At 41.5% G+C, this 22,787-nt stretch overlaps 1 protein-coding gene across 4 annotated transcripts in view; it reads right to left on the minus strand.

Moving 5' to 3' along the window:
• The window catches only part of LOC125994407 (netrin receptor UNC5C), a 143,840-nt gene that overhangs the window by 109,279 nt on the left and 11,774 nt on the right, over window positions 1-22,787 (minus strand). For 3 of the 4 annotated variants that reach the window (XM_068650296.1, XM_049763745.2, XM_068650297.1), the window contains exon 1: window positions 78-459. In XM_068650296.1, the coding sequence (XP_068506397.1) occupies window positions 78-180 (103 nt within the window). In that variant the 5' untranslated portion in view covers window positions 181-459. Of the gene's footprint in view, window positions 1-77; window positions 460-18,189; window positions 18,301-22,787 lie in introns of those variants that run through there. The other variant, XM_049763742.2, reaches the window with a different exon arrangement.

Here is a 22,787-nt window from a genome sequence, read left to right on the forward strand (position 1 = left end):
ATATTAACACATCTTCCATAGAAAAAAAAAACGCTCCAAGTCGAGCGCACAGGCGCGTTTCCGACCACCGCGCTTACCTTGGCCGAGTCCCGCGTGAACGAACCCCAGGAGGAAGAGGAGGCGGACGCCCGGCGTGGCGCACATCCACCGCCCGCGTCCTTCTGGTCCACTTCTCCCCATGTCCACGAGAAAAACTCCTCTGTCAGTCCACGGGGGAAAAGAAAAAAAACACAAAATGAAATCAATTTGGAAAAATAAAATAATCACAGTTCTCCCCGTGCAAAACAGATCAACTCAATAGACGTGCAGCTTCTAATCCTGGAGTCCCGAAAAGGTGTTTTGAAGCGGGTGGGGGGGAATGTCCCTTCCCTTCACGCGTGTCTGCGCGCGGCCGTACTGAGCGCGGCTGCTGCCTTGCTTGCTGCTGGCGGATCCACGCACACTCACGGCCAGAGAGAGAGAATGTGAGCGAGTGAGAGAAGGAGAGAGAGAGCGATGCCTCCGCCCTCCGCATGCAATTCTCTGCATGTAACACTTGAGATGAACCATTCTTAAATATTACATCACATTCAAATTGAACCCAAGTACCAATTAACACGTCTGATTATCATTCTAGGTGCGCCTTTCCAAAAAAATATCCGATTGCAACTTTTAAAATACTCACTATACAGCATGAACTGTACTTTAATATGCTGTTTATGTTTTTTTCTTCCTGTTGTTCGTATATTTGAGGCGCGTGCAGCACGCGTGCAGTGTAAAGTGCTTGCAGGCCAACTCACGACTGCCCCCTCTCGGCCAGCACCGGGACACAGTTGCATCGGTATGATAAACTGACACCTTCTCAACCTGTAAACACTGTACAGCCTAATTATTTGCACTCTTTTCTAATGTCTAATTAGTGTTTTATCTAATGTCTAATGTCATAAATACATTTCTCAAACACTGGTTTATTTTAAATTGTACAGTCAGAAAGATGCAGATTATTTTGGAGAAATGTCAAGTTTATCAATAATTAAAAAAAAAGTCTTAAAGAGGTTCACAGACCCACATCTGACAAAAATCAGCAAAACCGGCCTCGTCTAGACTCACAATTCAGTCAAGGAAAATCTCAGAGAAGGAATGAAGAAACCACAAAAAAAAGGATCACAGATGGAGGGATGCCCCTTCCAGATTGGCCAGGGTGGAATGGATGCTGAGTGGGCAACATTTATCACATATGATGCTGTACAAGGTTAATTTAAACAGCATGAGGGACCATTTAATGAAATGCAGCACTGCAACTAGACACCTCCAGGGAAGCGGTTCTCCTCAAGACCTGTTGCGTAGTTGTAGCAACGGGAAGACTGGGAGGAATATGCATGGGAATTATACATCATGCCCTTAAGTTAAAATCAATATTGGGGGCGAAAAAAAGTTCATGGGAGTTGATAAAATGCTAAAATGTTAATTGTTAGAGTGTAGCAATAAAGCACCTTGAGTAGCATAACTGACAAGGTTGAGACTTGAGTGCAAATAGCAGATCCATATGGATTACTGTCGTGAGATACTATGAAAACTTTAATGAGACTGGATGCTAACATTTGGTATGCTAGCAACTTGAGCATCCCATCAACAACTAAAAATCATAATGAAAAGCAGTAATCCAACATGAGAGTGGATAAAAAGGGCAAACAGTAAGTCATTTTTGTTCTTTGGCTTTTTTTTTTTTTTTTTTTTTGAAGGAGGGGGCACACTCCAAAGAACAAGGAGCTGCCAGATTAGTACATATTTTGCATGAGCTCCACTCTCAATGATATTTCGGCCCAGTCATTTTGTTGCAGCCTGGCCTGAGCATCGTGCGTTGTAAATGGCCGTAGTAAAATATGCACTGGCTACCATTTGTCATCGCGGCAGCCCCCCCTCGAGCTCCTCACGCCGCCACCTCAAGTCGCGGCGAGCCGGCGGGACCCGTAAAAGCCTTTTTATGCTGCCACTTTATTGGGAATGGGAAAAGCAATAAGTTACATGGGAAACATATGGAACGCTTGGATATGGATCAGCACTCAGGCCTCATGAGCGTTCAGTGCCAACGGGGGAGTTTGCTGTTTGGATGCGACACTTGTAATTCGCTTAGTTCACATTGGCGCAAAAATATTGGTTTCATTATGTGGGTGCGAATATAAAACCTTCAGTCAAATTTTCCTGGCAATGTCTTGCACTCAATGCTGACAAATGCTAACAAGGCTAACCGCTAGTATGCAAAATTCAGTGTGGGAGTAAATGGATATGAAGATTGCTAACTTAAAATGCTAACTTGCTAGCATACATAATGGCTACCATTTCAAAACGTAAGACAATACTACGATGCTAACAATTGGTACGCTAAGTTTTAAGCTAACGTGTAGTAAGACAGAAGCAACCAGGTTTCTGTGTCCTCGCAGGGCGAGCTTAGGTAACAACCCCGAGTTCCTGACTTTAATCAGAGAGAAGACAGGGACAAATAATCACATCTACAACTTTCCATTCTCGCATCCAGTCGACACATGAGTGGATTAGCAGCCCAGGTGGTCCATGTAGCCGTTGAAAGGGGGATTTACTTGAAAAACGAGACGGAAGAGCCGGTTGTTTAGCTCCTCACCTCTAGCAAACCAATGAATGAAAATCACACGGTATTAATCATTTGATGGATTTGAGTGCTTTGGCAGCTGCTCGTTTGACAGACAGTCAGACAGACAGACATGGACAAGAGTCATCTAATTGAATTGTTTCCTGAGGGGCACACACACACACTTAAAACACACACTCGTGTACATATACTGACACACACACACACGCACGGGAGGATTTAGCAGTGAGAACAACACATCACGGCAGCGATAAATTGGATTGAAAAATCCCTTGCAGCACGCAACCTCAAAAGGAAGGAGTGCACATTTCACATCAAAATAATGTCCCGCTAATTGCATTTGTTTACATAACAGGACAAGCTACAAAATGGCCGATTCATCGAAGCTACGTTGAGTGGTTTACAATGAGTAGGAGTATTTTTGGCAAAACCGTGCTCTGCTTAATGGGTGTGAAACTAGTACTAACTCTTGCGGAGTGGTTCATAATGTTATAAGAATGAAAGCAGTTGGCTTGAATATGTTTAGACAAAACCTAAATTGTCATCTGATATGCGGCCATGACACTTTTGCTCTGATTTGCTTTTATCACCCTAACGGAACACAGTGTAAGCATTATAATGGGAGTTTAACCAAATTGTTTGCCGTCCGCGTGGGAATGCACACGTCGCTGCCTTGATCCTCTCTTTTTGTTCTATTAGAGACTGATTCAATTCTAGATATCCACTGGCAGCATCAGGACAAGAGGCAATTTCCAAGCCTTTGTTGCGCTGCAAATCAAATCAAGTATCCCGTTGAATGTAATTCCCCAAACATTCTCCGGAGGATTGAGCCGGAGGCTTTTTCCTTTCTTAATGGTAGTCCAGTAATAGTGTGCAGCCATGTAGATAAACTGCAGCGTTAATGTAGCATACTATTATGGTTTTAAGAAAGCTCCCATGTCCAGTGGAAAGAAGATATGATAAGGAACATGCAAAGTCAGAAGAAAGGAGGTCACTTTGAAATTCTACAACACTAGACAGCAGTGCCTTGATTTAAGATTTTAATTTATTCTACCAATGAGCTAAACAAATTCTAAGCCTGATGTGTTGTCGATAGCTGGCCGATGAATCTGAAACCCGTATCTCATTTTGGCTCGAGTTTGGACTATTTGACATCCACGTTTTTGGACCTGTACATGTGAAACTTTAACAGATTTGGCTTACCGTCTAAATCAGGGGTGTCAAACTCATTTTTGTCGCGGGCCGCATCGTATTCATAGTTTTCTTCAGAGGGCCATTATGACTGTCAACGCCTTATGTTATTTACAGTATGGGCTCCACAACAAACCGGTGAATAACTCATTTTGAAATCAGAGCCGAGTAAAAACTGTCTCTGATGGATGGATTTTAAAAAGTTGGATGGTAATAAAAACTGCTGGTATTTCTTCAAGTCAAGACAATTTGTCATTTTAGAATTGACACGTGAAGTCAGCGGACAATTTGTCTTCAAGGGCCACATAAAATGGAGTGGAGGGCCGTATCTGGGCCCCCGGGCCTTGAGTTTGATATCGGCGGTCTAAATGGAATCTTTAAAACACACAAACGCAGAGGACACATGTTGGATAACATTCAAATCCAAATAATAACAGTTATGGGTCGGCAGCCATTCGTCATGTGGTTGCGTTGCACCCTGCCGCAAAACCGAGACTGCTTGCTAGCAGAGGAGGCGTTGCCACGTTACACGTCGAGGCGGGTGGCGCCTTGCCAAATTTCCCCGGAGAAATCCTCCTACGTCTTAGCAAATGACACTTCAATCCAAAGTGGGGTACCGACGAATCCCGCAAATGGACAACCGTCGACGCCGCTGGGAGAATTGAAAGTTTAAGAACGACGCGCTGAGGCCTCGAGGCTGAATCCCGAGAAAAAGCAACAATAACGCGACGGGATAAAGCGACGGAAACGACGAGCGCCCCGACAGACGCAGATGTGTTTCGTGAGCCGCCAGCAGATAAGCAATTAATTCCAGTCCCTCTTCCTAGGTGTTAATTCTGCGGCAATCAACCCGAGTGCGTTTTGATTAGCTCATTATTACCTCACACACACTCCTGGAAGCTCAAGTCACATTTAATTAGCACCGCCAACCCAGTGGTGACCAATATTGCTGCAATTAAATCATTAGGAAACAGCTTTGGTGGTGGCTACAGCCACATTGGCACAATCACAACGTCTGATTAAGAAGCAAATTTAAAACCCAAAAATTCGGTGGAGGTCTACTGCAAAAAATGGTTGGTTGATTAGTTGGGTCATCAGATTTCAAGGAAATAAAAATACACAGGTGTGAAAAGCAGAGGCTTATTTTATAACCTCCGTTGAGATTTAGCAGTGCCTTTGTGTCAATATTTGAAATTTATAATAATAATTGAATTTAATCATAAAATATGTAAATCATGAGATTTTTAAATATTATAAAAATATGTTTAAGTGATTTAAATATTAATCAAGAATTTCCATTAAATATATTCCTTATTATAAAGTCAGCATTTTGTTGTAATACAACACGCTGACTAAATTTCAAATGTGTTGTTTTCGGCGTTGTTAAAATCCATTGACGCGAGCCAATTAAGGTTATGAGTGAATAAACCTCAGCTATTGATTTGGAGAGAAAACAGGGGAAGCTGTCTTTTTGAAGATAAGACGAGCAAACTTGTGCGCTGATGCCTTCCATCCGTCGCCTCATCAATCGCCCTCCACATGAAAGTAACTCTTTGCGACTACTTAGCACGACCCCGCTGCACATTAAAGGCTGCTGTCAAGGCATTCTTTCCTCGCCTCTAAAAGCTTCTATGAAATTTGATCGATCGTAATTTGCGACGTAGCGCAACTGCGATTCAAATTCCGAATTGCCACAAAACCAGTGCCGCCGGATCGCTCTGCGTTCAGACACTGAGTGGCAGAGACGCAGACGAGCAACACACCCACCACTTCTTTACGTGCGCGCTTGTGAGACCCTGAGGGGCTTTGCAAGGACGCGTGTGTTGACATTCTAAAAGAGGTGCGAGGTCAGAGGTCGTATCAGCTGTCGCCCCCGTGCTCTTGCTCCAATCCCCAGCAGCTCTTTCTGCTGCTGTTTGAACATCATCAATCTGGCCTTGGCCTAGAAAAGTTGCAGCGTGCCGAGCCACCGTAGTTCATTCTACTTCCTGAACCGAAATATTATATATATTAATATTAAATTATCGAAATATTACTACGAAAACGTGTCAGTCAAAATGTCTGTCGTCCAAGTAGCCGTTAATGGCAATGGCGTGAGAAGTCTGACTTATGACTCCTTCAGAAGCATGTGAGGAGCTGAGACAGACTCTTAAGAGAGTTCGGACTTAGGTTAAGGTATTACAATTTAGTCGGAGGTAGAAGTTTGTGATTACACGGTTTAAATATTTTGGATAAGCGCGACAGCAGCTGTCATGTTAGCCAAAATAGCAAGTCAATGTTTTGTGGCTACGACCTGGTCCCGCTGCAATAAATTTTTGTCACTTTTCTTGTAAGGTAATAACTAGAAAGATGACTCATAATCTTGTATGCTCTGCTTCAAGTAAAAATGTCCACAAATTTGTGATCACAAGGCTGCAAGATGTTTAGTATGAAATGGACAGCGGCTGCCAGTGGGAGGCCCTTTAACAACTTTCAGTGTCTGCCTTGTGCAATTTCACTGCTTTCTTGTGATGACTAAAAAAAAATAGTCAAAAGAGCATTTCAGGTTTTTTTTTTTTTATTCACTCCTTTCTAAGAAATTGTCCACAGCTAATCAAAAGAAAATGTGTTATAATCTAGATGCTTTAAAGTCGGCACCTTGCTTTATGATGTGGATGAAGCTTTATGACCTGGAATGACTTTCAGTTCAGACTTTCTGTGCATGATCCAGACTTAATAGCTTGAATTTCTTGATCTCTTAATGTGCTTTGAATTTGAAACTTTTTCCTGGTACTGTATATTATATATTACTTTACCATTAAATCAGACTTAAAAGACACAAAAACACATAGGCATCATGAAAATGTACAGGAGGAGAACAATCCATCATGCGTCTTATATTCAGTCCATTAACACCATTTTCTAGGGGTCTAATCGTTACTGGCTCACTCAGGAAGTGCTTGAGTTGGTCTCCACCGGCGGCGGTCTTCCTGACGGAATAAGAGCGAGCGACCTTTTACATCAGGGCTGTAAAAAAAAAAAAAAAAAAAAAATGCTGCTGGCGATCGGAGCTCGGGAGAATCACAGCAATCCCCAACTGAGCAATATTACCTGGCTAAATATGTACATTTCCACTTGATACTCTCTCCAGGATATGCTGCTTCTAATTAGACTTTACTGCCTATTAGGACCACGAGTTTAACGGCATCTTTAACTGGGGGGGGGGGGGGGGGGGGGGCAGTTGATAATTGTCCCCTTCATTTATTTGAAGAGAGACTGAAGACCGGAAGCGAGCGGAGCGGCAGGTTGATAAAAAGAGCCAACATTTGTTGCTAGTTCGATATGCCGCAGGAACGTTATTGCTGCAGCCGGTTATTTTCCTCTTTAGTTTGCTGATCAGGAATTACAGCACACTTTACAAGCCCTGTGTTGAAATCACCTATTTTCAGGGGGCGATGACTAAGCCCTCCACAAAAGAAAATATGGTGCAGGCCACCCTAGCTAACATGGACACATTTGCCACTGGGCCATTAGCGAATTTGTGCTAACGTTGTAGCTCCGAGTGTGAAATCACTCCAGAGAACCAATCGTATACAATCTCTTAAAACGTTCATTTTCCATAAATGTTCCCTTTGCCATTTTACATGACGATGTACCCCCGTCGATGTATTACTTCATGGCCTCCCTCGTGCTATTGCTACTATTGTACTAAAACCGCGCCGTGCTAATTTACTCGGTGACTCGGCCATGAAGTTTATTTTCAGCGAATCTCTCGAGGACGGCCATAAACAGTATGAGATCATTTGCGCTTTGCAATAACCGATTTCCTTTTGTCGTTTTAAGTCTTATTAAATTGCGAGCCCCCGATCGTGAGTCACGGCATGGCGGCATCTGCCGGATGGGCTTTAAGCGTCCTGTTAAATTACGTCGCCCCTGCCGCGAGAATAGCGGAACGACCGTGCCTCTATAAATACAGGAAAACGTTTCAGATGTAACGTCCACAGTAAAACGCGGTGGAGCATTAAATGTGCTTATCTGCCCCCTTTTTTTTTTTTTTTTTTTTTAACACCTAAAGACGATCTGGAGTACGCTTTTCACACACATGCCGAATGCCTGCGTGTACACATTGAAAGGGAGAACATGCAGTGCCTTTTTCCACTGCTTCGTGTGGGTGCTCCATTTTATTTTGGAGCCGATGTACCTTGAAAAAGGTTCATGTGCAACGCATGTCTCATCTAAGGGGAATAAAAATGATGGGGAAAGACACTCGAGTGTAACAGTAGGCCAAAGTCATGGTTTAGTGTGTAACTGAAACGACAAAACAGAATTGGATTCGACAACTCTATTTGGCTTCAGTTTTTTATTTTTTATTTTGGTCGTGCCTTCACAACATGTCCATTGTGTTTTTTCTCCGTGTGGCTGTTTAAACTTGCTTCCTTCTGTAGGAAATAAACAAATCCATACCACCCACATGTTCTTAATGAGATGAAACTACTGAGACAAAGCCAATGGGAAATGTGTATACATGACACAAACACACTGAGGGGTGGAGACCAGTCATGGGAGGGAAAACGGGGGGCAGGAATTAGGAAAGGGATGGTGGGTGGAAAACTGAATTGGCATTCACGAGGGGAGACGCAGTAACAGAAGAGAGAGAAAAAAAATGTTGGGATGAACTGGAAAAGATGATTAATGTACTCAACTGCAGATGGGTGCATTTTATTTATTTATTTATTTATTTATTTATTTATTTATTTAAGAATGAAAGGATAATATTCACACCCCACTGGGGAAAGGCATTTATTGGAGTGCGGCTTTTATTTTTTTCCTGTCAAATAAAAAATTAAAAAAACATTGTCTACGAAAGTGATCTGAGATGGTTTGTTTGTCCAGTTTGTTTCTGATGAATAAAAAGGAGCTTAATTGGTGTTCACGTTTAAGGTAGACAGAATTTTTTTAATAATAATAATGTCTGAAATATATTTCTAGGAATTGAAATACTTGTTACTACCTGATTTGTTCCAATGATTTGTTGTAACTAGGACAGGCCATCAATTAGATGGACAGCGGCTATTGTGAGGCCGTACGGTGCTTACAGAAAAGGAGAGCTGGAAGGCTAAGAGCCACGCTCCATTAAAAAAAGGACCTCTTGACCCCACTGCAGCCTCCATCTTTGGCCCTCTTAACATGCGTCCTAAAAGTAATTTACTGCAGCATATGCGGACTGGCATGAAAAGTGCATTTGGCAGTAAAGTTGCAATCGCTGGCAGTATTGTGAGGATCCGTGCTTCCTTCTTGAAGCCTTGCATACTTCCATCCTTACAGTTTCAAATTAAGGTTTCAAGCCTGGGTTCGTCTTTCAAACTGTTGTTTGGGTTTCAAAAGCAGGGTTCAAGTCAGGATTACGCTTTCAAAGTTGCTGGTTAAGGTTTCAAGATAGGCTTTTCATGCCTTGGTGTGTGTTTCAAATGAGATTTCAAATTAGGGTTTCAAACCAGTATTGGGATTTTCACGCAATGGCAGAGTTTCAAATGGCGATTAAGCTTCAAAGCAAGATTTCAACTTGATTGTATGACAATGTTTCAAAAATGGAGATTTCATTACAGTAACGTGACTCAAAACAATAGTCTCGGCGCTCCCTTTTAAGATTCTGACAGGGGTGTCCTCCCTTTAAGTGAGGCGGTCCGCACCTAAATCATGCCAGTGTGTTGGGGAGGCGCCCCGCTGCTGGAAAAGGACTTGAGAACATTCCAAAAAATAAAGGATGGAAAAAGAATGAAGTGAGCTACAGCCTCCACGTCTGTGAAGCTTGTTTGACGTCAACATCAAAGACCAGCAAACGCAAAAACACAAAATGGAAAACAAATCAACGGCATTGTCGTCAATCCGGACCGTTGATTTTCTTATCTGCGCTTGGAGACCCGCTGCTGACGGCGCTCGGGCCGAGTCGTTCACGTGTGTACGCTCGCGTATGCGCGCAGACAGATAAAGCCTCGAGCTGCCGAGATGTGTCAGAAATCTAACGGCGGTTTGATGCCCTCGCCGCGCCATCAAAGAAGACGAGGCTGCTTTCATTACCTTTGGACAGTTGCCTGACTCGCGCCGGCTGCGAGTTGCACACAAACCTTTTAACAAGGCCGACCAAAATTCGGAAATCTGGAAGACCAGAGTGGAAATTCGATTTAATGAGATTGGTTCACAGAAGTTTGTAGAATAGCCAAGTATTGTACTCAAATAAGAGTACTGTTACTTGATTGTGGAACTGCATGAGCACTAGCGTAAAGGTAGAAATAAAAAAAATATATATTTTGTGTGTATTCAGTGGAAAAACTACTGCTGGTAGTAGTCAAGTCAAGTCAAGTCAAGTCAAGTTTATTTGTATAGCCCTAAATCACAAACAGTCTCAAAGGGCTTCACATAGACAAAAATTGACAATTATTCTCAAAGCATCCCCTGATCTTAAGCTCCCAAAAGGGCAAGGAAAAACTCAAAAAAAAAACTACCAGGGGAAAATGAGAAACCTTGAGAAGGGACCACAAATGGAAGGATCCCCCTTTCAGGATCACCACAGTAGTGAACTAAAAAAAAAAAAAATTAAATCATGCCAGCAATAATAAATAAATAAAAAAATAGCAAGCAAAATGTAGTTCAATGTGACAGTATTTGTGGATTCCACTAATTGAGGAAAATACTGTATGGTGGCCATAGGGAGTCAAAAATGTTCTTTTACTGGTCCTCAGAAGTTTCCCAGGAAGCAAAACCTGAACTCACAATCTACACGGGCACATTTTTGTAGGAGTAATACCCATCACTTTGTGTTGACAGACTTGATACATCACAAAGGCTGTCAGTAAAAGGTTCCTTTTCCTGACGATGCCAATTTTGCCTCAATTCGCATCCGTTATGGACGTCTCCTTGCAACAGGCCATCCTTTTATCTTATTCATTCCGTTTTTTCTTCCCCACTCGGAAAACATTTTGTCTGATCCGTTCTTGACAGATAAATGACCGCCCACCCCACCCGTTAATGATTTGGGTGGATGGCTCGTCCATGAAAACACACTCAGACAAAGAAAGAAAGAAAACAAAAAAAATTAAAAATCATTTTTCTCACTTGCAAAAAAATATATTTTTTTAATTCTGATCTTTGATTTAGGATTGTAGGCTGATCAGCCAGGACATCCGCAGTGTTTACAAAATTCTATTAGCAGTGAGCCCGCACGTTCGTCAGTATTTTAAAGTCCTTGTGAAGTGAAAATAAATTTTAAATTTGACACAACACAAGATGACGCCGAAGTTATACTTGAATATAACACCCGAACACTAAAACACAAACACGCTTGGGAACACTGTGTAAAATTTGGGTAAGAACTCATGACTGCAACAATTTAGTGTAGCCGCAAACAACTGCAATATTTGGTAAAGTCAATTCGAGTTCAAGTCATTAGGACTCAACTCCACAAGCCGCGAGTCACACAGAGAAACAATTGCGTGTGCCGTCTAAGCAGACAGCCAACAATACATGGGGAGAAAAAAAATACAAATCAATAAAAACCATTATGGCTGCCTCCAGATCTGCTTTAGATGACTATGTGGCAATCTGGCCAAAACAAAACTGCTTCATATTTTTGATTTTTATTTTTTTTTTTCCACCACAAAACAAGCCAAGACCCTTTTGTATTTTTGATAAAATGGGATTTGATTGATCGCTCACTAAGGAAAGTTATGCTACAGCAATACGACAGAAAAAATGACTAAAGTAAACTACTACAATAAAACACTGGAAATCAGAACATTAGCTGAATTATTACATATATTTATTACAAATTTGCCACCCGATGACAAAAATCTCAACCATTTAAGGCCACCCATTAGTATACATGATTAGAATTCCGACGATTAATAGATAAAACTACTAAAATGGCCGCTTCGAACCAAAATAGGTTCATGATATTTTTTTTTGTAGTTCTGCTCAATAGCAAATCTCATGTTGCTAAGTGAAAATGGGGGGGGAGGGGTGGCGGGGGGGGGGGGGCTGAGCTTTCAACAGTCATTCCTTAGCAACACTCCTCCAGGTCAAAGGGGGAAAGGCCAAACAGATAACATGTGTACACAGCAGATAGCAAACAATGGAGGCTCTGTGAATTCCTACCAGAGGAGAAATTTCCACACACGCATTCCAAATGCAGCTGAGGTGCCACCTCTAAAAGCAGGCAAAACAAATCACCTTAGAAATTCCATTTGAAAAGCATTTTCAAGAAGTGTGTGTTGCTTTTTGTACGTGTCACTTATTCCAAAATTCTGGTGCAGATCCATCAAATACTCTCAAGAGAAGAAGAACGCACCTGGACTCAAATGGGTCCCAAGTGTAATCATCACACACAAAATAACCTTAGGATAGCTACTCATCGTTTTGGTAAATAAAACAACAATGTCATACAGTATACATGAGCGTGGAGCGGAAACATTTCATCAGAATAGTTCAGCTCGGCCCCTGTGGTCCAAACATTTAATCATAGCTTAAAGTGAGTAGCAGAGAGACTAGTAGTGCTTCTGCCAGTGTATCTCATATAACAACCCATTAGCTTTTATTACTCTGTTTTGTCCACATGCTCATTTGATTTGGGAGGCCGAGTATGAAAGAGGGGGGTCGAGCCTGAGGGGCAAACGGAGGACCGAGGGGATGCTAGTCCTGAGAAAGTGAAGGAAAAAAAACAAGAAAAGAAACAAAAGGTTGAAGTGCCGCATTGACGCAAAACAGAACCTCGACTCCTGACCTACTCCGCTGCTCTGACAGGAAGTGTTGGAACGTTGCTGACAGGAAGTGCACTAATAAGTGCAAGATTTATGGGAGTATCTTTGTCCAAATGACAGCGTGTGGATTTATAAGGGGCTCCTGCTCATTTCCCCCAAGAGACTAAAAAGGCCGCAGGACATTGTTGACATTTTAGCTGAGAAGCTCCCGTTGATGGACCTTCTTGTAATTGTGGCGCTTGCAATGGAGTTCAGATGTAGAGGCAGATGGACTCCATCCTTGTTTGAAAGGGTGACAGGTCAATATTTTTAGTCATGTACTTATTGGCATGTTTTTGGTCAATTTTTTGGGGGGTTTATTGACATTTTTTTGATCATATTTTTTGGGGGCACGTTTGGTTATGGTCGTTTTTTTGGGTTGTATATTTATTTTTGGTCCATTTTTCGATTTGATCACGTTTTCAATCTTGATTTTGGTCACCTATCTTAATTATGCTTTGAGATTTTTGGTCATGTTTCGTGGTCATGTTTTTGGGTCATGATGCCAAGTCATATAGTGTTGACCTATTTTGTGTTTATTTTAGTTACGGTTGGGGGTCCGGCTTTTGCTCACTCAGTTTTAATTATTTAATGACGATGATTATATTATCATTGTTTTTGTTTGTCTTATTCAATGGTTTGGTCCTGTTTTCGATAAGTCTATGCTATGTCAAGATGTGTCCTTCTGCTTTTTGCGGTGGTGCGGTAATAATATTGTTTTTGCCATGATTTTTGTTTGTGGCATTTAGGTCATGGTTTAGTGAAGTTTTTGTCAACACAGCTTCATCTATAAACTTTTCCGACCATTCTCTTGTTGTCATGTCCCCAAAGTTACAACAGGCTTTTTTTTTTTTTTTATTCTCGGCACTTGATTAAAGTGGTGAGTGAATGTTAGGGAAAAGGGAGGTTTTGACAGCATTTACTGGGGACTTTGTTGTTTTACAAAGGAATCCGTCTGGCAACAGGGGGAGATGAAGTCTCACAACAAAGGACGCCAGGCAAAGCCAATGATGAAACATGGACACAGCAGGCAGTGCTGCAATAAGCAGCAAACAAGGGCCACCTCACGGGGACCCAAAAAAAAAAAAAAAAAACACAAGCTGGACAATTATAGTCCAGTAAAGCCAATGCAGAGGACAAGGACCCATGCTGATTGCAATCAGACTGAATGGCATTGAACCGCTACAGTAACACTAAAGTGTGTCCTTACTTTCCACTCATTGTCATACACAATAACCAGTGTGAAAAAGACAAATGAGCTCTCCAGCCATGCTAATGCATTCACAAAGGTCTCACGAGTTTGCCAAAGCAGCAGGTGACGCTACCAAGTCAAACTGTGAGAGCGCTTGAACAAACAAGAAGCCACTACGGATAATGTAAGATGACAAAGGGAGGGAAGGAGGAAACGTATCATCGACTCGACGAAATTAGAAAGTCGACGTAATGTCTTTGCAATGACGTGGTGCGGCAACAAGAACTAATCTGAAAAGACACGTGCTAATGCTAGTAGCCCAGTTGTAACTATGAACTGTTCATTTTGCCAAAATGAAATATTTTTTTGGTGGGGCCCTCATTCACTCACAAATCACAGATACCTTCAGGGTCTCACACAAAGTTGGATTTTAAAACAAACATTTGCAACAACATATGTATGCTACACTAGATAATTGAAAATGAGTCTCTTCACCTACTTTTGGAAATGATGTGTTTTCACATTGATAATGAATGTATTTATAAATTTATTCTTATATCACTAAAAGCCGCTCCCCTGTCCCACAAAAATAGTTTCACAATTTGTCTTTGTAATAAAACCATCCCATGCAAGCTGAGTCACCATCCAGGCATCTGTAACTCCCCGGCCTCCTTCCTGCATTAATCATGCCTGTTGCCATGGAAACCATCCAACGCAAGAACCACAATAATGCCAGATATAAAATAAGACCTCGTCAAGGTCCACCTTCAATATCCTTTGGAATGAGACAACCTTATTGGACATTAAGTTTTTGCTTCAATAGTTGGAGCCCAACCAGAGCAAAGATCTCGTCCATTGTGATCGTCAACCGTAAGCATTCACACGTTGATTAATCTTAGAAGTTAAGCAACAGGTTCACTCATCCCTTTATCGTTCTTTCTGGCACTCTGCGGCGTTAACTGTCGACTCTCGCTCTGTGTGTGCGTGTGTGTGTGTGCGTGCCCAACCTTGACAAACTCATTCCTCATGCTCACAATCAAGCGGCCTTCAGAGGGAGATGTTTGGACGAGCAGATAGGCCTAATGACTTCTGCAGACTCCCCCCCCCTCTTTTTTTTTTTTACGACACGACTGTCAGCTCGGAAACTGACGTCGTGATTGAAGGTGCGTTGCAACATTTCAATGTTTGTCATGCGCCATTGTAAAGCTTTAAAGCTGGGGCCTCAATTAGGGAGGGGGGGGGGGGTTCTTTTATTTGCACACATCTGAACGGATATCAAACCTTTGCAGTATCGCACAACACTGATATCGCTACTTGGATCCATCTGCCAACCCCTCGTTTGTGTGCGTCTCCAGTTGATATTCCCACTGTTAATCAAACACAGATCCGATTTATTGGGGAGTCACTTCAGCTCGACAATGTGCATTCGTACCCTAATAGCAGCAGCCCAGACTGGAAAGTTATCAGTATGGCGGGAGGGGGGGAGGGGGGGTACTGCTTGAAAGATATCGTTCCCACACAATCACATATTCACCGCTAAACTAATATTAGTCCGTCTCGCTCAAGTTTATATGCAATACTGTGTCTTTTATTTAAAAATCCCTCACCCCGCCTTTCCCTCCCTCCCCCTCTTTTTCTCTGGCAAGCCTAGTATGTGTGTGCGTGGGTAAAAGGAGAAGAAAGGTCTGGTTCCACCGATAGGGAGGAAGAAAAACAGCCTGCTTGTCAGACGAGATGCTCAGCTCGCGCCTTCAAGAGCGGCACAAAGAGCAAAAAATATGAAAGCCTCCACTCTCATGTTCCTTTTTGTTAGTCTCGGTAAAAGCACCATCGCCGTTATAAGCTAATTACCGTGACTATCTTTTGCTTTTGTTGTTCCAGGAAAAGAAACATGTTTTTTTTTTTTTTTTGCTGTTCTTTTAGATCTCATCTTGGTTGCCATAGTTTTAGCCTCCAGCCAATTGCTAGGTGAGCAGGTCATTTCCTACAACCTGGACTAATTTTTAAACGGTAGACCTGGAGTTTACTTCAGAATATAATTTATTTTATTTATATATATATATATATATATATATATATATATATATATATATATATATATATATATATATATATATATATATATATATATATAATCATATATATAATCATATATATTTATTTATATATATAATTATATATATTTATATATATAATTTATTATATTTATATTTATATATTTATATATATATTTATAATTTTCGTTGTTCATATCTGGCGCTAAACTTCACCTGCCAGGATGGACAATGCGTAAACATTAGTCAGATTTGCCACCAGAAAATGGAAACCTAAAAGATGCACGGAATTTTGCACACACGTCAATCAGGAGTAGCCAAAAAATCTCAAGAACCTAGTATGATTAAAAACCACACATGGCATTCCTCGTCTTCTAGCGTCTTCCATTTCCTGGACAAGCAAGAGATTATTTGTGATACCATTACTGAGCATGTACTGCAGTAATATGCATTTACTATTTCATCTGCAACTGAATTTTACAGTAAGGACCTTGGAGAGCTAACATCTCAAGTTAGATGTCTCTGTTTCCAAGCAACGCTGACAATACATTTTCCATGCGACAGAACTACTTCATCTTCAAGTCTACGTATGGCTTTACTTGTAACATACCCCTGTGTGTTATTTTACTAAATTTAGTATCTTTTTCCGACATCGAGTCAAGTATTACCATTACTGATGATTTTCTTTAATTGGATGAGTGTTTTGTACTTTTTTAAGATTGTAAATTTGTTAAAAACTCAGAACAGAATTAATTTGGGAAGAGCTTCTCTTGGATTAATTCAGCACAAAGTTGTAATATTAAAAGGAAATAAAATGGCCATGTGAAAAAGGAAGGTCTACGCCACAACCACCTAGTCTAAAGTCTCATTTGGTACAAAAACAACCAGCACAGCACACAAATCAGACGGGGATTAAAATAAACAAAAAACAAAATAAAACTTGTTTTAAATTCAATAGATATTCATCCATATTTATTTCCTAACCTCATAGATGGCAATATTTGCTTGGTGTTGTGACAGTGATGTGAATGCTGATTTGGATAATCATTAACCATTCGACCTATGTTTTCATCCACCGCCATCAGAAAAAAAAAAGAAAAATCCATATTCAAGAGTCTACACTACTATTCCAAAAAAGAACTTTTCAAGCACATCTCAACTGGCGGAGGAAATGGAGGATAATAGAGTGACGAGAAGCTTTAAAATCCGAAGGAGAGCTGCAGAATTTTAATGCACCGCACTGGGGACACTTCGGAGCTTCTAAGCACGCTCGACATTTATTATTGACGAAATCTTTTTAGCGCTTTGAAGACGAGCAAAATAATCCAACAGTCAATTCGAGTGTAAACCGATGGAAGGAATCAAGTTTTAGCAAGAACTTTACAGCAGTAATTGATGTCACCATCACATCATCGCTCACGTTGACCCAACAAGGTACTATCAATTCTGAAAGACTAAGCGAATTTCATTTCATCAATTCTTTTTGTTGAATTTACTTTGTCTTTGTTAAAGGTTTTAGTGCTTAAAAAAAGTCAAAACTCATAACCGTAACCCAACCCCTAACCTTTCCTAACTCTGGTGTCAGGTCTTCCTCAGGGGCATCGTCTGATCTAAGTGAAGGTCAGGCCGGCCTCGGGGATATCGGGGACACAGATGAAGCCAGACTGGACTAAACTGTAAAACGCCATGTTTCTGTGATTTCAACTAAAAAGAGTATTTTTAAGACAAGGACAGGGAAGAAGTAGAAAGGCAGATTAAAAAGCTAAAAGGGAACATCCACACGTTCTGACACTAGCACGCAAGCGGATATTGACTCGCCACCTCAGGGGCCCGCGCCGTGTCATCAATATTAAATGCTTGTGCTGACAATAGCCTGTATTTTTGCAAATCAAACTTGGCGTCTAATGGCCGCGAGGTGTGAGGAGATCCCTCGGATTACGTGACGTGAACACGGCGGCGGAGCCGAGGCGTACGTCAACTTTCTTATTTGCAGTTTATACGCTTTACAAATTGCACGCCCCGCCATTCATCCGCTCGTCTCACCAGTCACCACTTGACAATGAGCACACGGGGAATACTAATGCCGCCGCATCAAAGCCAAACAAATGAGGAGAGCGAGGGGAAAGGGAGGTAAGAGGCCACCCAGAGAAACGAGTCAAACCCTGAGGAGTGACGACCGCGACGGGATACAAACAAGGCGTCCTTCACTTTGCTTTGCCCCTCGGAAGAAAAAACAACGTATTTCCTTAAATAACATCATGTGTTCATCTATCCGGATTAAATATCCATCTAAGCATTTTTTTTGGGTCCCCTTCTCCTTGTAATTGATTGGTCGCCAGCCAATCAGAAAGTAGAGATAAATAGCCATTCATTTACCTTCAAACTTCTTGACTTAGCACGCAGGAAGATGGAGCAGCTGGAGAAAACCCACAGAATCTTCTGGAGAATATGCAATCTTCAAAAAGGAAATCCATTCGAACCCTGAACCTGTGAGGAACAAAAATGTAGATATGATCTAAACACACAAAAAGAAACACTGCTTCATCTACTTTCACAATTTGGAAACTGCTGCTACCGTTTTCAAATATTTCTGGAAATTCACTCAAATGAGATGTCTGGAAGAATCTACTTATGCCACATATGAATATTGACAATATTCCCCCCCATCACCACCACCACGTGATTGATTCTGGCAGGGTGGGCCGATGCCCCGTGGCCCCTGCCAAGCGTTCTGGCATCACGAACGTCTCGCATACGAGGGAACTCGCCGATGCATATCAGCGGAGGGTTGCATTTCCCCGGAGAGCTCTCAAAGAAAAATGAATAAAGCTGTCAAAACGTCACACCGGAACACCTTCTCTGCTTTATACTTGCAAATGTGAATCCTTAGTCATGTCTGGCTAAGGTAATGCTCAAAACACAGGCCAAACTGATTGAAATGTCTCCTCCATATTCGGAAGAAAACTTTTGATTCCAGTTATGAATGGCATTGTCCAACATATTTGATTCAGATGAATGAAAACCTGAAGTATATTGAAAATATTTTTGGATTTGAATAAATGACCCGAGGCGGGAATACATTGGATGCCAGGGTCATTCAGCTATGTTATCGGAGATGTTCAGAACCCTCAGGCTGAGAACAAAAACTAAATGTAAAAAACAAACAAAACAAAAAAAAAACAGTAGGAGTTAATGTCACTCAAAACCTGCAGTTGTTGTGTTACCTGGACAAGACTTTTATAAGGCGATTTGTGATTGGATGAATGGGTCAGGGCCACGGTAAAGCGGATGAAGCGCTAGTTGCTAGGCACCGCTGTTGATTGTCCAGACACGTCCACCTAATTTCAGTGGGTATAAAAAAAGTCACTGCAATTGGCCCAAAATGCCATTTTTCTAAAACCAAAATGGTCCACTTCCTTTTTCCCTTCTGGCGTGTGACCCGAGACTTTTTTTTTTCTCTCAAGAATAAATAATTACAAGAGGGCGTTGCTACTTTGGAAAGCAATTTTAGCATACCATCTCTCCTGTGTTGTTGTTTTTTTTTTTTTTTTGTAAGTGAAGGTGTTTTTGGTCGTGTGGCGCATAGTTATTCATAAGCGCGTTTGTGCGAGAGCAGATTGCGAAGGGCGCTGGGAGAGTGGGTGTGGGTACACGCTAGCAGATGGTGCGAGAAAAGAGGAGCTTTAACTTTTTTTTAGCACTCCTAAAAGAGCAAGTAAGGAGATTGCGCGACTCTATAATTCATTTTCCCCAAGACTGATTTTTTTATTTTTTTACAGACAAACACACACAAACCTTTTCATCAGAAAAGTGGGGACCAATTTTATTTCAAAATTTGAAATCCATTACCCAAGATGCTATCAATGTCTGATGACCAGGAGGCAATGCTTAATTTGATCTGAAAAGCAGACTAATCATGAATTACATCAACTGATTTTTTTTTTTTTTTTTTTTAACGGACAAACACACACAAACACAGTTGTTAAAACCTTTTCATCAGAAAAGTGGGGACCAATTTGATGTCAAAATTTGAAATCCAATCAATGTCTGATGACCAGGAAGCAATGCAGAATTTGAAAAGCAGACCGATCATGAAGATAATTACATCAAGTTTGTACACCAGTTTTGGCAACATGTCCCGGACGTCTGGTTACAAAATATAATAAAATTCCCAAATTTCCAAGCAGTACGAATGAGATCATTTTGGGGAGTCACTAAACTGCATACACAAACACTCAAGCAATTGGTGCTTTTCCAGACATGGCGAAACCCAAAATCAAATAATTTGTCAAATGAAAATAATAACATTATAATGTTAAACAACCCTTCCAAGAAGGCCTAATAAAAAAAAATAATAATAAAAAATAAAAATGACGCTCAAAGCTAATAGCCAAAAGATGAACAGTTGAAAGTTGGAATGGTTTGAATCAGTTGAAAAAAAATGTAGAAATTAGAGTTGAAAAACATTTTGGAGAATTTGGTTGAATTTCAAATTTGAAAACTTGGAATTTTTGGTAAGTGGGAAGTTGTGGAATAGGTCGAAAAAAGATGAACAGCTGAAAGTAGGAATGGGTTGAATCGGTTGAAAAATGTAGAAATTAGAGTAGAAAAATGAAATTTTGGAGAATTTCATTGAATTTCAAATTTGAAAATTTGGAATTTTTGGTAAAAAGGAAATTATGGAATAGGTAGGCAAAAGATGAACTGTTGAATCGGTTGAAAAATGTGAAGTATATGGTCACGATTTGTCACTTCCTCCATAGTGTGTGCGTCCTCGGGGAGCGTTCACAACTGTCAGTGTGCGACCAGCTGCACGCGTTGACTTGTCATTGCTCGGAGACATCCGCACGCACGCACACATTGAGAATTACACAAAGCATAAATGGAGGGCCACCAAGGGTGTGGTGCTCATTGACTGGTGACAGTTTGCGTCCTTGTGTCCCTCCAGAGGAATAATGCAGAGTGACACTACTGACACCCGGCTTGACAGTGACGGGGGGGGGGCTTTTTTTTTTCCTAGTCACTTTTCACCTCTGAGATGATGTCCCCCTCCACCTCCCCTCTCTCTGCACGCCCCTGGTTGGATTTGCGCCTGCACTTGGGTGGCTAATTGCACAAATACGAGGAGAAAAGGATGAACAGCTAACGCGTACGTCGAAAAAAAACGGCAGATTGATAAATGGCCCGGTGGATGATGACGGGATAAATATAGTGTTGCCGAGAGGCTGAACGGTTCCACTGAAGGCCCGTGGTCATGTTGCCATGTTGTCTCTCCCGATTAACAACAATGAAAAAAGTTTGAGTTGAAGAGGAGGAGGAAGAGGAGGCTTGGCGTGACCTTCAAGCCACTGAATAAATAAATAGTTGATGAAGATGTTGTCGCGTTGCAGCTCCACCGGCGTGCATTTAAGATCATCAGCGGGCCAGGGCTGGTTGGCTTAATGAATGCACGTTACGTGAGTGCGCTTTCTCCTCTACTCCCCCCCCTTGCCACACAAACGAGGTGAGGCACACTGAAAATAATTCACTCGTGTACATATCTGGGATTCATCCAAATATTATTGCGTAATATGGATTGATAGTCAAGGGGAGGCAAAGGTTATGATCTGAAATAATTTTAATTTTTGTATTATTACATTACAGGGTTCAGATGTCAAAGTAAAGATTTCTGACAGGGGGAGGATTTAAATAAGAATTTCATGGCAGGGTCCGATTTTGAAGTTATGCCAACGTCCGAGTTGAAGATCTCAATCCAGAATGAGAGATTTAGTAGCAAGTCTTGTGTTCTCATTTGCAACTGGTGATCCTTTCTTGCTTTGATTTGACTTATGTATATGTGATTATGGCTCACACTTGCACTCAAATAAGATGCACGATGTTTAGCATGACATTGAACATTTGCTTTGATCCTCCTGTTAGCGGGGAGTCGAGGGGGGGGGGTCTGTTTACCCCACCGCCAGTGCGATTATGCATGCTCCGGTATCTCCGTTAGACACACGCAGATTAGGGAGCAGGTACAAAGAAATGTTAGCGGGTTACCCCGGCGACTCGTGGTAACCATTCCAAGCATCGCCACAAATAGCTCATCGAGACGCCTATTCGTCTTCGGACGTCGAACGTCTCCGCGACGGACGAGGTGGAATTAATCAAGGCGACGTCCGTTTCTCGATCTTTGCCATCTACGGCCAGATTTCTCCTCCATATAGACTTCCTGTGTTGCCGTGGTGACCATTCGTCACGGTGACAAGCTTGGCTTTTTAAACATAGACCAGAGTTATTGCTCTGCTCGTTGTTTATATGTATATAAAATATGGAGGGAAAATGATGAGCTACATAATGAGTTACAGGAAGTTTTTTTTTATTTGTACCTGGGCTTCCCCTACAGGTAACAGGTAATAAATATTCAATTGTTAAGTCTTTGATCAGTTTGACTCTGAACATTTGCATTTCCATTAATTAATCAAGTATTTTTTTACATGACAAATTAATAAATCTGATAGCTCCTTGCAATCTAAAATAACACAAATTCAAGTCAAATTCGAGCAATCATTTCGAGGAGTCGTCGTGAATGCTCTTTGCGAATGTTTCCGAGGTTAGCAATATTTTTTTCTTTTTTGAATCAAGCGCATTGTTCTCGTCCCAAGTTGTTATGCTGGCGACTGTCATTTGTTTTGTGTCACATTAAAGACGCCGTGTGGATTGTGAGTCACTTTTGGAGCGAGTCGTTCAAAAAGACGCGAATGACAAGGAGGCTCTGATCACACACAGCGAGACGGACAACGGAAACGGATAGATGCGTCCCGCCGAGTTGAACAAGCGATGGTCCCTTTGAACACTTCGCTGGCGCTGACGGTTTTAATGTTGCGATTCCTTTGTGTTCATTAGTGGCGGCACCGATGATGGATTTGTCAGTCATCACCGAACATGAATCACCTTAACAACGCTCAATCAAACATTTGTATGCAAAGACAGCG

The sequence above is a fragment of the Syngnathus scovelli genome, chromosome 3 (assembly GCF_024217435.2).
Source record: "Syngnathus scovelli strain Florida chromosome 3, RoL_Ssco_1.2, whole genome shotgun sequence".
NCBI lineage: Eukaryota > Metazoa > Chordata > Actinopteri > Syngnathiformes > Syngnathidae > Syngnathus > Syngnathus scovelli.